General features: G+C 38.6%; 1 protein-coding gene across 1 annotated transcript in view; it reads left to right on the top strand.

The window, feature by feature from the left end:
* Window positions 1-13,277, top strand: part of CHM (CHM Rab escort protein) — a 52,146-nt gene that overhangs the window by 17,880 nt on the left and 20,989 nt on the right. The window contains exons 5-8 of the mRNA XM_058032910.1: window positions 3,191-3,626; window positions 4,684-4,800; window positions 5,458-5,578; window positions 7,805-8,030. Coding sequence (XP_057888893.1) covers window positions 3,191-3,626; window positions 4,684-4,800; window positions 5,458-5,578; window positions 7,805-8,030 — 900 coding nt within the window. The remainder of the gene's footprint in view (window positions 1-3,190; window positions 3,627-4,683; window positions 4,801-5,457; window positions 5,579-7,804; window positions 8,031-13,277) is intronic.

Raw genomic sequence — 13,277 nt, forward strand, 5'->3', positions numbered from 1 at the left:
TTTATGTGCAATGAATTTAACTTAGTGAAGTTAAATCCACTGAGTATAAATATAACTAACTGAACTGTGTATTTATTTATTTATTATTTTTTCTCTTCTGGATTTTGTACTGAACTGAACATTCTCCAGAATTCCTGAGAGGAAATTCTTTGAGATAGTTCTGTAAACTTAACCTTGAATCCCTTAGAAAATACCATAGGTATAGGTAGCTAAATGAAATGCTGACACATACTCATAAAGAAATACAGATTTCTGTCTGTAAACACCATAAGTAGGGGAAAAAAGGTGTGAATTACATAAATACAATGTGAAGGTCACAGACTGAGACTCTTCCAAGGTTCAGTGCTGCACAGTAATGGTGCTTGACTGGATTGCAGATAAAATGCAATGCTTATTTTAAAGCAGTAGCACTTGGATATTGTAATTGTCATCCTGTTGTCATAATAAATAATGTTCAGAAGCAGGATTAAATCAGAGGGAAAGGTTTTGTAGTCTTTTGACTTTGTGTATAATTTCTGACTGATAGCTGGCTCCCAGATGAGTCCCCTGGCACTGAGATTTCACACTTAGAAGTGAGATTATACTTGGGTAAAATTGAGCTTTTAAGCATTCAACTTAGCTCAGTACAGTGCTGTCTGTCCTGGTCATCACCAAGAAAAACCCCATTTCTCCCAAGGAACAAGGATAAGATTAATAAACCTGGCAAAGAAAAGGTTCTCCAAAAGAACTTGAAACTTTCTGAGAGTCAATTACTGTGTTTCTGACAATTTACATGTTCTGCCTAGATTCTATAGCTTTTGCTTAACTTTTGTAACTCCTATGAAGTAACCATGAAACATTTATTTTGAAAGAATAAACAGCTGGGTAGCAGTATAATATACACAGTGCAAATCTGAAATGAATGGCCTTAGAACAAAGTGCATCCATCAAAGGGAAAGAATACTGTGTCTACAACAAGCTGGATTGAAAAAAGGCAAATGGCTGAAAAATAAATAGTGAACACCTGTGCTGAATAAATTAACCAGCTGGTTGGCAATTTTTCATTTGACCTATCTGAAGGGGTTGCTGTTACAAGGCATTAATAAGACACATTCATTTTAAGATATTCCTTTGTTAGTACCATTAATTGATGAATGGTGGAAGATAATATTCTAAATTTACACAACAATTTGTCTGCAGATGTATTATTTTTTTCTGAATTAGGAGAAGAATTGTCTGTACAGAAGTTCAATTTGAGTCATTTTTATAGACAGTTCTTACATTATTCAGGGATATTTGGTCCTATAGGAAGGATGTCATGAATTTAGATTATATACAGTTTTTGGGCTGTCATTATAAAATCTGTGGAGCTGGAAATCGTGGAGATTTACCTATTCTTTAATGGGAACTGAATAGAGATTTAAAATATGTAAATATTTCTGTTACACTGCTTTTCAGAGTGATATAGAAAAATACAGTGTATGATGAGATGAATCCAAGTTTATTTTTATTTTAAAAAGTAATAATCAAGTATGTTTAAAATAAGATTAACTGTTCATTGAGATTGGGAGAAGTTAGAAAGAAAACCTTATTCTGAAATTTTGTATTACAGAGGTTTAGGATGAGTTAAATAAAAGCTTCATTGTAGTTACTGAATTACTGGGAAATGCTTTTGCAGTTTTCACAAACACTGTGTTCCAAAATCCTTAAAAAAACCCCAAAATCCAAATAGAACCCCAAAATATAATTGACTTTCATTTTTATTTGTAGCAGAGATTGCTTTTTTGAACAACATTTGACAAAGTACTTATCTCTCTTTGATATTTTATAGTTACTTAATGCTGGCAATCTGAAGCAAAAAGACATAATTAATGTACAGAAACAGCCTTCTCTCATTAGTGCTTCCTTATAGCAGTTCCTGCATTTCCCAGGGCAATATTTTACCCAGTCATGAGTTAAGTGCTTCCTGGTGACTGTGCCCAAGCTGGGAGATCACTTCCAAACTTTTCATGAGTCCATGCGAGCTCCAGCAGTTCATAAATGAGGAGCAATTTTTAAAGGATCCCAGGTTTTTGTTCCTTTTTGAACCAAAATCTTGCTCCTGCTTCCATCTGCAGGTGTGTGAGGGAGCATTTTGGTGTTGGTGCTGAGTAATTCCTTGCTGTTCTGGGAATTTTAACCATCCTGTTAATACTCTGTGTTTGCAGGTCACCTTTAAAATCATAGTTCATTAGTTTCCAGGCAAGATTAAATAGTTTATTCAGTGCATTAATGGCTTGTGGTAGAAAGATAAAAAGATAGTTTGGAATTATTGCTGAACTCCTTTCACTTGCAATGACACTGATTTGATTCATCTCAGTGGTAGTGTAAACTAAACCAAGTTCAAAAGTCCTGCTTTCTCAGGGAGGTGTCACTGAAGTTCAACATAAAACAAGAAGATGAGATTAAAAGTGGAGGGCTGCTTTATGAGGGGAATTTTAAAGAAATGTTGTGGACAGGAAATGAACTGTGCAGAGTGAATGTTCTGTGGGAATGTCCCTCCTGTGTCTGGCTGCCTTCATGCCCTGTGCATGGATTTGGAGCACTTGCCTAACAGCATTGCTGCTTGAACAGCTCATTAGAATGCAAGGACAGAGTTAAAACAGCAATTTGAAAGTTTTGCTGAAGCTTTGGGTCCAAGTGGTCTGGTTCTCTGCTGGGATCATGGCTGCAGAGGAGCTCGGTTGTGTAAAGCTTGTCAAATGTTGTTTTCTTCAGGACAGAATCTCAGCTTAATGACTTTAATGCATATTTGCTTTTCAATTTCATGGCTGTTAATCTGTAGGGAACACCTGATCAAGTTACTGTTCTTATTTCAAAATAGTCCATTTCTATTGTTGATGTAGCTGTGTATTGTTTCACCGTGAGGGCCTTGATTTTCTTTTTGAGACCCTTCTATTTTTTAAGTATATGTAAAGTAAAAACTCAAATTTTTGTTGCTGCTTTTTCTCCTCAATAAAAATAGTCTCTTAAATTATAGCTTTGCAGCCAAAGAACCAGAGTTTGTTAGTGGGTGGAATACCTGAATGGGCCAGGATAAAGAAATTCTAATGCTTTTCCTAGAAATGCTTGAGGTTTCTGCTCTGGCACCGACTCAAAACTTTAAACAAGTTTTTAAGACTCTTCAAAAAGACTTTTCCCCCCTCTTTTTCCCCTCTGTGTTTTTAATCAGTCAGGATTCAGCTGAAGGTGTTGAAGAAGCTGGTGCTCTGCCAAAGCTGCGTGTGCTTGGAGCCCTTGCTGCCCAGGGGGAGTCCCCAGGGCCCGAGAAGGAGAGTCCAGCAGTGGAGGGGATTCCTCTGGGATCACAGGAGAGTCCAGCAGTGGAGGAGGTTTCCCCAGGGTCTGAGAAAGAGAACGCAGCAGTGGAGAGCCCTGGAGAGGAGCCCCAGAGCTGCTCTGAGGCAGCCAGGGCAGCTGCAGGGGATGGGGCAGGAGCAGCCCCTGGCCCTGGAGCTGCTCCCAGCGCGGCCGACGGCGACTCCGCTCCGCAGCCGGCAAAGACAGAAGCTGCACCCTCTGAAAATGCTGCTCAAGAACCAAAGAAAATCACCTATTCTCAAATTGTTAGAGAAGGCAGAAGGTTTAATATTGATTTGGTTTCTAAGGTAGGAACTGAATGACTTTATTTTGTGTAAGTACATTTGCTTTGTTTAAAATGCTGACATTTGTTTTAAAGCACCTTTGAGGGAAAATAGCCACTCTTGAGAAGTAAGAATTGTTAGCACTAAAACAAACATGAGTTATTTAATATGTGACCTTAAGTGTTTTATAACCAAAGAGATCAAAAAACACAGCTCAGAAATACTGCCTTGAAATAAATGTCATGGAATATAGCACATGGGTAATACCAGCAAAATGTCTCATTTTAAATAGTGCCATTAAAAACTTGTATTTTTAAACAAGAAAGAGCAATCTGCATGCAGATTGTTCTGTCTTTTTAAAAAGATAAAAATATGGTTTTTACAGCACAGGGAAGTTTTTTCAAAGTTGAATGCTTCACTTTACATATTGTGCCTAAAAAGATTTTTCAAACCTTTGGAAACTGAAAAATAAACTCTCTTCACTAATTCATTCAATTCTTTGTGAAGACATTGTGAAATCATTATTGCAAATTTCATGTTCCAGATGTGAATCCCACTTCCAAGCCTCCTTGCAATGACATCTTGAACACCAGTCAGTGGGTGGTGGTTAAGCAGATAATGCTGTTTTGTATCCTTTTTTTACTCTGTTAAAGGGACATGGTGTTAACTGCAGCAAATCCCAGAAATTCAGCCACAAGAGTGGTCAGCAGGGCAGGGCCGGGAGTTTGTGCTGGGGTTTCCCTAGCAGGGGAACATCAGCTTTCTTGTTGGTGTCCCAGGAAACCTTTATCCAGAAAGTCTCTGTGTGCTCTTGCCAAGTCTGTTACTCGGTACCATGAGACTTTTCAACACAAACATTTTCAGTTCATAGTTACATTTCTATCCCTTCTGTATTTCATATTTGTAGCTTCTAGAAAGATGATTAAATTATATATGGCTGAACCTTAGCTTGGGAGTCATGGAATTGATCTGTGGAAAAGGTGCCTCTTGGTTCAGGGGCTTTAGGGAGCAGCTGGTGAGGATTTTGTTGGGTGCTCCACTGATGCTCTTCACCCAGCAGTTCCTTTGTGCTCCTGTGCAGCTGCTGTACTCCCGGGGCCTGTTAATTGACCTCCTCATTAAGTCCAACGTGAGCAGATACGCCGAGTTCAAAAACGCCACGCGGGTTCTCGCCTTCCGCGAGGGGAAAGTGGAACAGGTACCAGAAAATCATGGGCTGCGTGTGTTTGTGTTTCATCTCAGCTCCTGAAAGTCAAGAAGCTTGAAATTGGTTTTTTGAGTGTTTTTTCCTTAATTCTGATTCTGATTTAATTTCTGGAAGAAAAGATGTTGGTATGTGTTATCTAGAAATATGAAAATAAAATCAAACCAAACTAAAATAAGGTTGTGCAGTCCAGCACATTGACATAAATCTTAACCTCAGGCTAAATGTTTAGGCCATGATTGATTGGCAGATAATTGTTGAAGATTCAAATATTTTAGGTTTTAAAGATTTTAAGATTCAAAGATTTAGGTTTTAGTCTGACATAGACTTGATTTGTCTTTGTTACATACAATAGAAATCAGTGTGATAATGGCAATAGGAGATATTGGCACAGTGACTCAAGTGATTATCTCTGCAGTTAGAGATGCAATTGAAATTGAAGGGAGATAAAAAAGATTTTTGAATATTCTTATTGTGGAAAACTGGTAACTTTAGCTACAATAGAAATTAGGGGAAATAAATATATAAGAAAATAGCTGTAATTGAAAACAATAATTTGAAATATTTGTTATTTTATCTGACTATTGTTGCTTGATCCTTTTACATTCAGAGTATGGAAAGTATCTGAAATTATTAAAAAATACTTTGCAGGTGCCTTGTTCCAGAGCAGATGTCTTCAACAGCAGACAGCTGACCATGGTGGAGAAGAGAATGCTCATGAAATTTCTGACATTTTGTTTGGACTATGAACAGCACCCTGAGGAATACCAAGGTAGTGTCTCATTGAACAAGGTGCACTCCCTTCTCAGGACTTCCTTCAGGGAGGACAGTTCTGAGAGCTCTCCTGTGTTTTCACGTGGTTTATTTTTACAGATTCATTTTTAAAGTATGCTTTGACCTTTTTGTGACCTTTTCACTTCAGTGTTAAATTTTTCTACTTAAGCACTTACTCTTCTAGTTCCCACATTTTTTTATTATTTACATTTTTCTTTAACAGCAAAATTATATATTACAGCAAGGTTGCAAAATGCTTTTTGTCATTTTTAAGTGTTTTCCTCCCTTCCCCCAGGTATTTTTTAAAAGAATGTGATGTAGCTGAATTTTCTGTCTGTTTTTTTGGATTACTAGGTAAACCTTTACAATGCTTTACAACAAATCAGAAATGGAGAAAATGGAATTTTTTAACTATGAAAGTAAATGTAATTTAATGCTCTTTAGTTGTAAAGGGCAAGTTCAAAGTGCTTTTATCAAGTGTTGGCTTATTTAGATGAGAGGAAATCAGAAGAGATTTGAGCTATAATGTGTGAAGAATAACGAGCTGCGGGTCAAAGAGGGAAATCAGCTCAACAGGAGGAAGGGGCTTTGGGTTTGTGCTCCTCAGGGTACAAAGAATGAAGTGGTGTCCTCAGCTCTTGCAGTCTAAAAGTAAATTAAGGCAAAGAGAAAAAAAAAAATCTGTCAAAAAGAAATAGTGAGGAATGAGGAGTACAAACATCAGAGAAAATTATTGAACACATGCAAGAGAAGAACAGTCAGTATCAAGATCTGGTGAGATTAAGAAAAGGAGAGTCTGTAATGAACTCCAGAAAATCCTGAAGGGGAAAAACTCATTAGGCTGAAGTGGTTTATTGATTACAGGTGATCTCAGTTTGCTGCTGCTGGAAGAAATGGAGGTGCTCACAGTGAGGATATTGGTGGTATTTAGAAAATTTATTAAGTTAAAAAGGAGATGCCACATCAATTTTAAATGAATCCATTGATTCCTGTACCTAAATAACATTAGATGTATTTTACTTACAGAGCCAGTTAAACAGTTTTTGTTCCTACATTTTAAAATAGCCTGAGAAGTAATTGAGAATATTTCGAGTCAGATTAGGCTAATGTAAAAACTTAAGAAATTTAAAATTGCTCTTGATGAGATCATTGCATTCGTGGGAAGGCAGACTTTTAATAGGAAGAGTTCATGAGCGTGAAGAATTTTTTAAAGCTTTTTTTTCTGTAAAATATAGAATTATATAAGAAGTTTGAAGTGAGGAAAACTTGAGAATTTTTTTAGAATGATAAAACAAAAAAAAGCCCTTGTCATTTTATGACTTTGTGCATGGCTGTACAAAGAGCAGTAAGATACATTTGTAATAGAGCAGTGGTTGAATCTTGAACAGAATATATAGCTTGAGAATATTGGGCTCTGAACTAGTTAGGAATTTATCCAGAACTGAAATAAGAGCAGATCTCTGAATAGGATGGAAGCCTGCTATTGCTTAAATACAATCTTTTCCTGGCAAAAATCTTTCTGTTATGAAGATGACTAAAAGTTTTTCAGAGATGTATCAATGCCAACATGCTTTAAACATCTCCCAGAAGAGTTGTGTTTCTTTGAATTTCAAAATGTGCCAGCAATAATATTATTTTAAAGGGAAGATAGAGTCCTTGATCCCTTTCTGCTCTCTGTCTCATCCACATTTGTTTGTTGCCAGCAAGTCATCCAATTAAAATAAATACTGCACCTTCTCATCTCTGGATTGTGGCACTGTGTGAGGGGCTTCTCTGAGCACAAATATCCAGTCTGGCACTGGCAGTGTGGGTGCAGCAGTCCTGTTCTGGAGTGGCTGTAATCTGGAGTGAGATTTTGGGTAATTTACAGGACACAGCATCCCATGGCACTTGGGTGGATTTTAGTCCACAGTTTGTCACTTTTCTCTCAGGGCTGGGAAATGGAGTTAGATCAGGTCTTGCAATGAATAGGTGATGGCATTGGAGACCCATAAAGTGGGTCTGTGATATTTTGAAATATTTTAATGGAGTGCTGTTTCTGTCTTCTGAGATAACTCACTTTCTGGGAGTAATTCTTCTAACTTTCATTGACTGGATGATCCATTTTCAGCAAGATGTTTGTTGAAAAACTCACTTGCTCTTGTTTGCTGGAATCCAGAGCACTTGTTTGAGCTGAAGTGCAGATGTTGGAGTGTGCTCAGTGCCTCCTGTGCTTTTCCCTCAGAACACGAGTCCAGCACGTTTGCTGAGTTCCTGCAGACTCGGAAGCTCACCCCCAGCCTGCAGCACTTCATCCTTCACTCCATTGCAATGGTGGCACAGACTGAGAGCAGCACTCTGCAAGGGCTTCAGGCAACAAAAAAATTCCTGCAGTGCCTCGGCCGCTATGGCAACACCCCGTTCCTGTTCCCTCTGTATGGGCAGGGAGAGATCCCCCAGTGCTTCTGCAGGTAAGCCTCACTCCCCCAGACACATCCCAGACAGGAAACCCTTGTCATGTAAGAGGTGTCACTCACTAGGACATTGCTTTGCAACATTTTTCATTGTTTTACAAATGCAGCTTGTAGTAGCTGCTGGCTGTGGTGGCTGCTGTAAGTTAGTAAGGGCTAGGAAATGAGAAAGCCAGCATTTAACCCATATGTAGCTGCCCCTTTTTAAATCTGACAGAGGAGACTCGGGGATATCTGTCCAAAAGGGGGACTGTGCATTTGAGTAGGTTAAAAAATTTGTATGTGAGTCTACCCTAAAGCTGCAGGAAGATCCATGTTGTCAATTTGTGTTACTAATTAATGCTGAGAATTCATCTGTCATTCACAGGTATATATTTAATAATGAACTGGATTGTTCTGAAAGAGAAGAATAGTGCCATGTGTCGAGTTCAGAATTACATTTAAAACAAACCTTTCTACATCAGACTTTTATACAAACAGGGCAATTGCTGTGAAATCATGACATTATTCTGTAGCTCTCTCTAGACTGAAGGTTCCAGCTCCTATGAACTGAGGAGCAGAGGAGATCCCATGCAGCTCTGTTTCACTGAGCCACTGCTACATTCTGACATCCCAAGCAGCAGCCATATGTTCTCCACTCCTTGAGCCTTGGAAAGCAAATAAAACAAAAAAGGCCAGGATTCCAGGATAACCCAAGATCCACTTGAGTGGCAGTGGCAGTGCAGTCCCTGCTCCTGAGGTGTCCCTGGCCTGTGGTTCTGGCACAGAGCTGGTGCTTGGTGCTTTTGGGTGCAGAGGGTGGGTGGTTTTCATTTCAGTTGTTTCCAACAGTTCAACTGCCTTTTAAAAGGCTGAGGGGTTTTTTTCATCTTTGCTTTTGCTGGCAAGCAGCCTTTCCATCTGCTCAATGTGGGTTTAATGTGGTAACCTGGAGGTCTGAAGTAAACATTAGCTCTGCTTAAAAAAAGCAGCTTTGCCTGGTGAGGCCAGTTTGTCTGAGTGATATATCTGTACATCAGTCCCTTAAATAGCAGTGCAGGGTCTTACCTGCTTTGTTTGGTGCTGGACAAGTTCTGCTTTTTACATGTGTGCTACTATGAAATTGTGGTTTACAGCAGGTTGTGTTCCTGTTTGTCTCTGTGATGGATTCCATTTCTCTTCTCCAGAGCAGTCCCTAAATTACTGCCAGAGGAATGGCCTTAGCAGCTTGATCCTGCTGGGCTGTGTAAAGCATGGATGCAGTTATGTCTTGATAGAAACATTCTGGAATAATTGTGCTCCATTGAATAGAAATGTTATTTGCTGCCATCTTTTGTCAGTACCTTTCATCTGCTCCTTGAGCTGTATTTAAATGGTGATTTAAAGTGCAGACCTAGGTAATTAGGTGATTGGACAGGTCATTTGTGAACAAGAATTGGGGTTAGGCAACTACTCTGCATACAGTCATGCAACAGAACTTGTGTTTCTGGATTTTATGGATGTCTTTGTGTCTTTCTAGGACTTCATGTGAGGCCAGGTATCTGTATGTGACCAGAGATTAATAAATCACTGTGTTATCAGAGCCATTGAAGTAGTACAGTTTTGGCAGTTCAACCTTCCTTGGCTTCAAATGCCTGGGGGAAAAAAGTAAATTTAATATTTAAAATTTTGCTTGCTTTTTTTCCTCTGTAGATTCTTATCTGTGTAATTTTTCTTGCATTCTCAAAATCCCTTTAGCTTAATTGTTTTTTATTTAATAACCAGCACATGCAGTTTTCTGATCTGTAACAGCAGTATATTTCAAGTTAGCAGTAGAGGTGTCTAGAAGTATTATAAATATTCTTATCAGAAAATCATTCTGTGATGACAGGAGTTCTTCAGATGGTCTGAACTTTCTATTTCAGATCACTGGTTGCTGCATTTTAGGGTTTTTTTTTTGCTAAAATGTATAACTTTTACAACAAAGAGGGTATTTCACTGGATGGAGCAAATTAATCTGTCAAACCAAAAAGTAATTACACTTTTAAAAGGTTTGTATTGCAAATATTCTAATACAAAACTTTTTAAACATTATCTGTTCTTTTTAAGAGAACAATTTAGGAGGCAACCATAATATTTTTTGAGATTAATCACAATTTTTAAAGGTGTTCTGCCCTCAGGATTGTGTCTAGCTCAGAGTGAGCTGTATGTGAAGAATGCTGCTGGGGCTGTGGAGTAAAGAGGCAGCAGCAGAGCCTATAGATCACAGGCTACAGCTTTTATCACCAGCTTATCAGGGGAAGGTGTCACCTGGCCTGTGATTTCTAACCACTGTTCTATATTCTGCTTTAATGTAAACCTCTTAAGCGTTTCTTGCAGCCAGTTACACTGTGTGTTCTCATCAAGGCTACTGTTATAAATGGCACACATGCATATTGATGGGAATGAGTCAAAGACATTTGGAAGTCACATCCTTGCATCCCAAATGAGTCCTGCATAAACACCACAACCTTTTGGAGCTGCTGACGACACGCCAGCGAGCAGAAGCACTCTTCCTTCTTTATTGGTTTAAGCAGGGTTGGTTTAGGAGAGAAAATTAAACTTTTCTATCACTGTAATGTACATCCCAATATGGTGAGGACAGATGGGAGGTTTCTGTCTCCATCAGTTGGAGTCGTGGAACAAGGAAGGTCATTGGGAGCCTCCTGCTCTCCTGAGCTGACAAAAAAAAAAACAAAACTTCACTGGCCCTTAACAGCTTACAGCTTCCTTTGCCTCCTTCTTGGTACAAAACTGTCCTGACTCTCCTTTCTAATGATGTAGCAATAGTCTGATCTTAAGTACAAGTGAATACAATAATATCTCATTCTTGAGGAAAACCCAAACAAGCTTTTACATCTGCTGCTGTTTGCTTTGTGAACACACTGAATTGGGGGCAGAGCAGGCAAAGTTTCACTTCAGTTTGGTTTCAGATTCTTTCCTCTGGACTCATGCAAATATGGACATGCAAATGGAATTGACTTTCTGAGAAGCAGTAGTTTTTCCCGTGTGAACTTTCAGAGGGAATTGGTGACTGTCCCCTGTGTCATGTCACAAAGGTTCCACAGGGACACGTTCTCTCTTCTTTGGATAACAAAGACACAATTATCCAAAAGCTGACAGATGGCAGTAGGTGCTGGAATATCCTTGGCTGCTTGGCCAGAGGAGTGGGTGAGTCCCTGACTCTCATGGGAAGTTGGTTAATAATGTGCATTTCCTATAAACAGACCTGGAGCTTTCCCATTGTGTGTTTGGTGGGCAGTGTCACCCTTTGTAGGAGTTCCTACAGATTCTGCCTGAAATTGTAATTTCTGTCTCCGTGACAGTGACAGCAGTAATTTAGTGATGGAGGAAAGATCTGATTAAGACAGTTCCATCTCTTTCAGTGCCCATATTTACAGGAAGATTAAGAGGCCAGGCTGAGATAAGATGGATAGTGTGATTGATTCTGAGGGTTCCTGTATATATTTAAAAATGAATAATCAGTTTTACCTTTACATGTGCACTGTTACCTGCTAGAGATGTCAGAGCTTCTGGGGTAGTCTCAGGTCCTTTAAAATTCCCAATTATGTCCCTGTTACAGTCTAGGAAGGTTTTAGTGGTCTGAAATCAAGACTGGACTTCAGGAAACCTGACTGCAGTAATTTATTAAAAATTGGGCACACCATGTTTTTCAGCTGAATCTAAGCATGAGTATTATGTCTCTGCAGTTTAGCAAGATGCAGAACTTTTCTGTGTGTAAATTGTATGATTTAGCACATTAATGAGAATTTAATGAGAAATTCAATCAGTGTGAATTCTTGGTGACAACCAGGTGTGACAGATTTGAGTGTCAGCACATGTGAAACAATCACAGGTGATTTAAAAATCATAGTGAGATATAAGTTCAGTCCTCCATTTCAAAATACCTAATTTTCATATTTATCTGTCTCTTATAACTTATAATTATTCCATTTCTTTGGACCAGAAAATGTAATTGGAATTACTGACAACTTCTCACTATTCCTTGAGTTGTACTAAAATGCTGAATAGTACCAGTAGCTGCAGTGCTGCTTTCCTCTTAATTGTTTTCACTTGCATTTCAGGGAAATAATAAAACCTCAAATGTAGTTTGGCCTTTAAAGACAAACTTGATATATTTCTTCTCACTTTGTTGGCAGATGAATGCAAAATGGGCAAGCAGAGTTAGCAGGATTGTTTGTAGGATCAGTTGTTTGTTTTTCCCTCTAAGGAGAAACTCTTTCTTGGGATAAACATGAGGGAAGTGAGATAATCCATCATTCTGAGACCTGTTCACTGGTGATGGATGGATAGATTGGTAAAGTAACTCAATAATCTTCATTTTTTTCAGGTTATTCACAGATCAGTGAGCCTTGTCGTTAATACAGCTGTGGAATGCTTTTGTGTCCTTGCCCACAGTATGTCTCAGAATGACAGGAAAAGACTTTTAATTTGGAAATAACCTTTGTTGTAAAATGCATTAAGTGGATGAAACTTAGAGAATACCTTCTCATTTTAATTTTTATCTTCTGAGTGTTTGTCAATTCTTTGTTTTAAAAATTACTTGCAAACATGAGAGCTGTTCTGCTCCCTGTTCTTTCTGACTAGAAATTGTGTTCTGCAGGAGTTTATACCTCGTGAAGGCCTTCAGCCATGAGAATCCATCACATGGGATGCTCTGAATCAAGTGGATGCTGTCCCAGTGTATTGATTTCCCACCCCTAACTAGGCAGGGAAAAGTTTTCAGTCAAGAAATTGTATTGAGGGGTCAGACTTACATTGTCCTACTCTCATTCTTGATCATCTTGGTTCATTTTAAAAGCATATTTAGAACCTAAAAGGACAAAATACAAATGCTATTGTGAGGTGACTTTTTCAGGGTTTAATAATTAGGGTAATGGTGATAATAGGAGGCAAATATATCTTAATGTATTATTTTGGTATTACGTCTTACCAGTCCCTTAGCAAGGAAATTCCTCCCTGGTCGTGTGGGGATGTGCAGGTTGTGCCTTACAGGGTCTCCCTGAGCATTCTGACTCACATGTGAATATTTGCAGCATTATCAGGAGAGCTGTGGAAGTGACAGGATTGTTTATTACTGGAGCAAATCTGAGATGAGGAGGCAAATTGCATTTAGCAGAGTCCTTTTTCATTAAACCAGAAGACAGAGAAAGGTACCTTCCTAAACATGGCAGAATTAGTAAAATAGCCCTTGAATTTCATTGAGGATTAAGAGAACTGGAATTTGTG

This window comes from Melospiza georgiana, chromosome 12 (genome assembly GCF_028018845.1).
Source record: "Melospiza georgiana isolate bMelGeo1 chromosome 12, bMelGeo1.pri, whole genome shotgun sequence".
Classification (NCBI taxonomy): domain Eukaryota; kingdom Metazoa; phylum Chordata; class Aves; order Passeriformes; family Passerellidae; genus Melospiza; species Melospiza georgiana.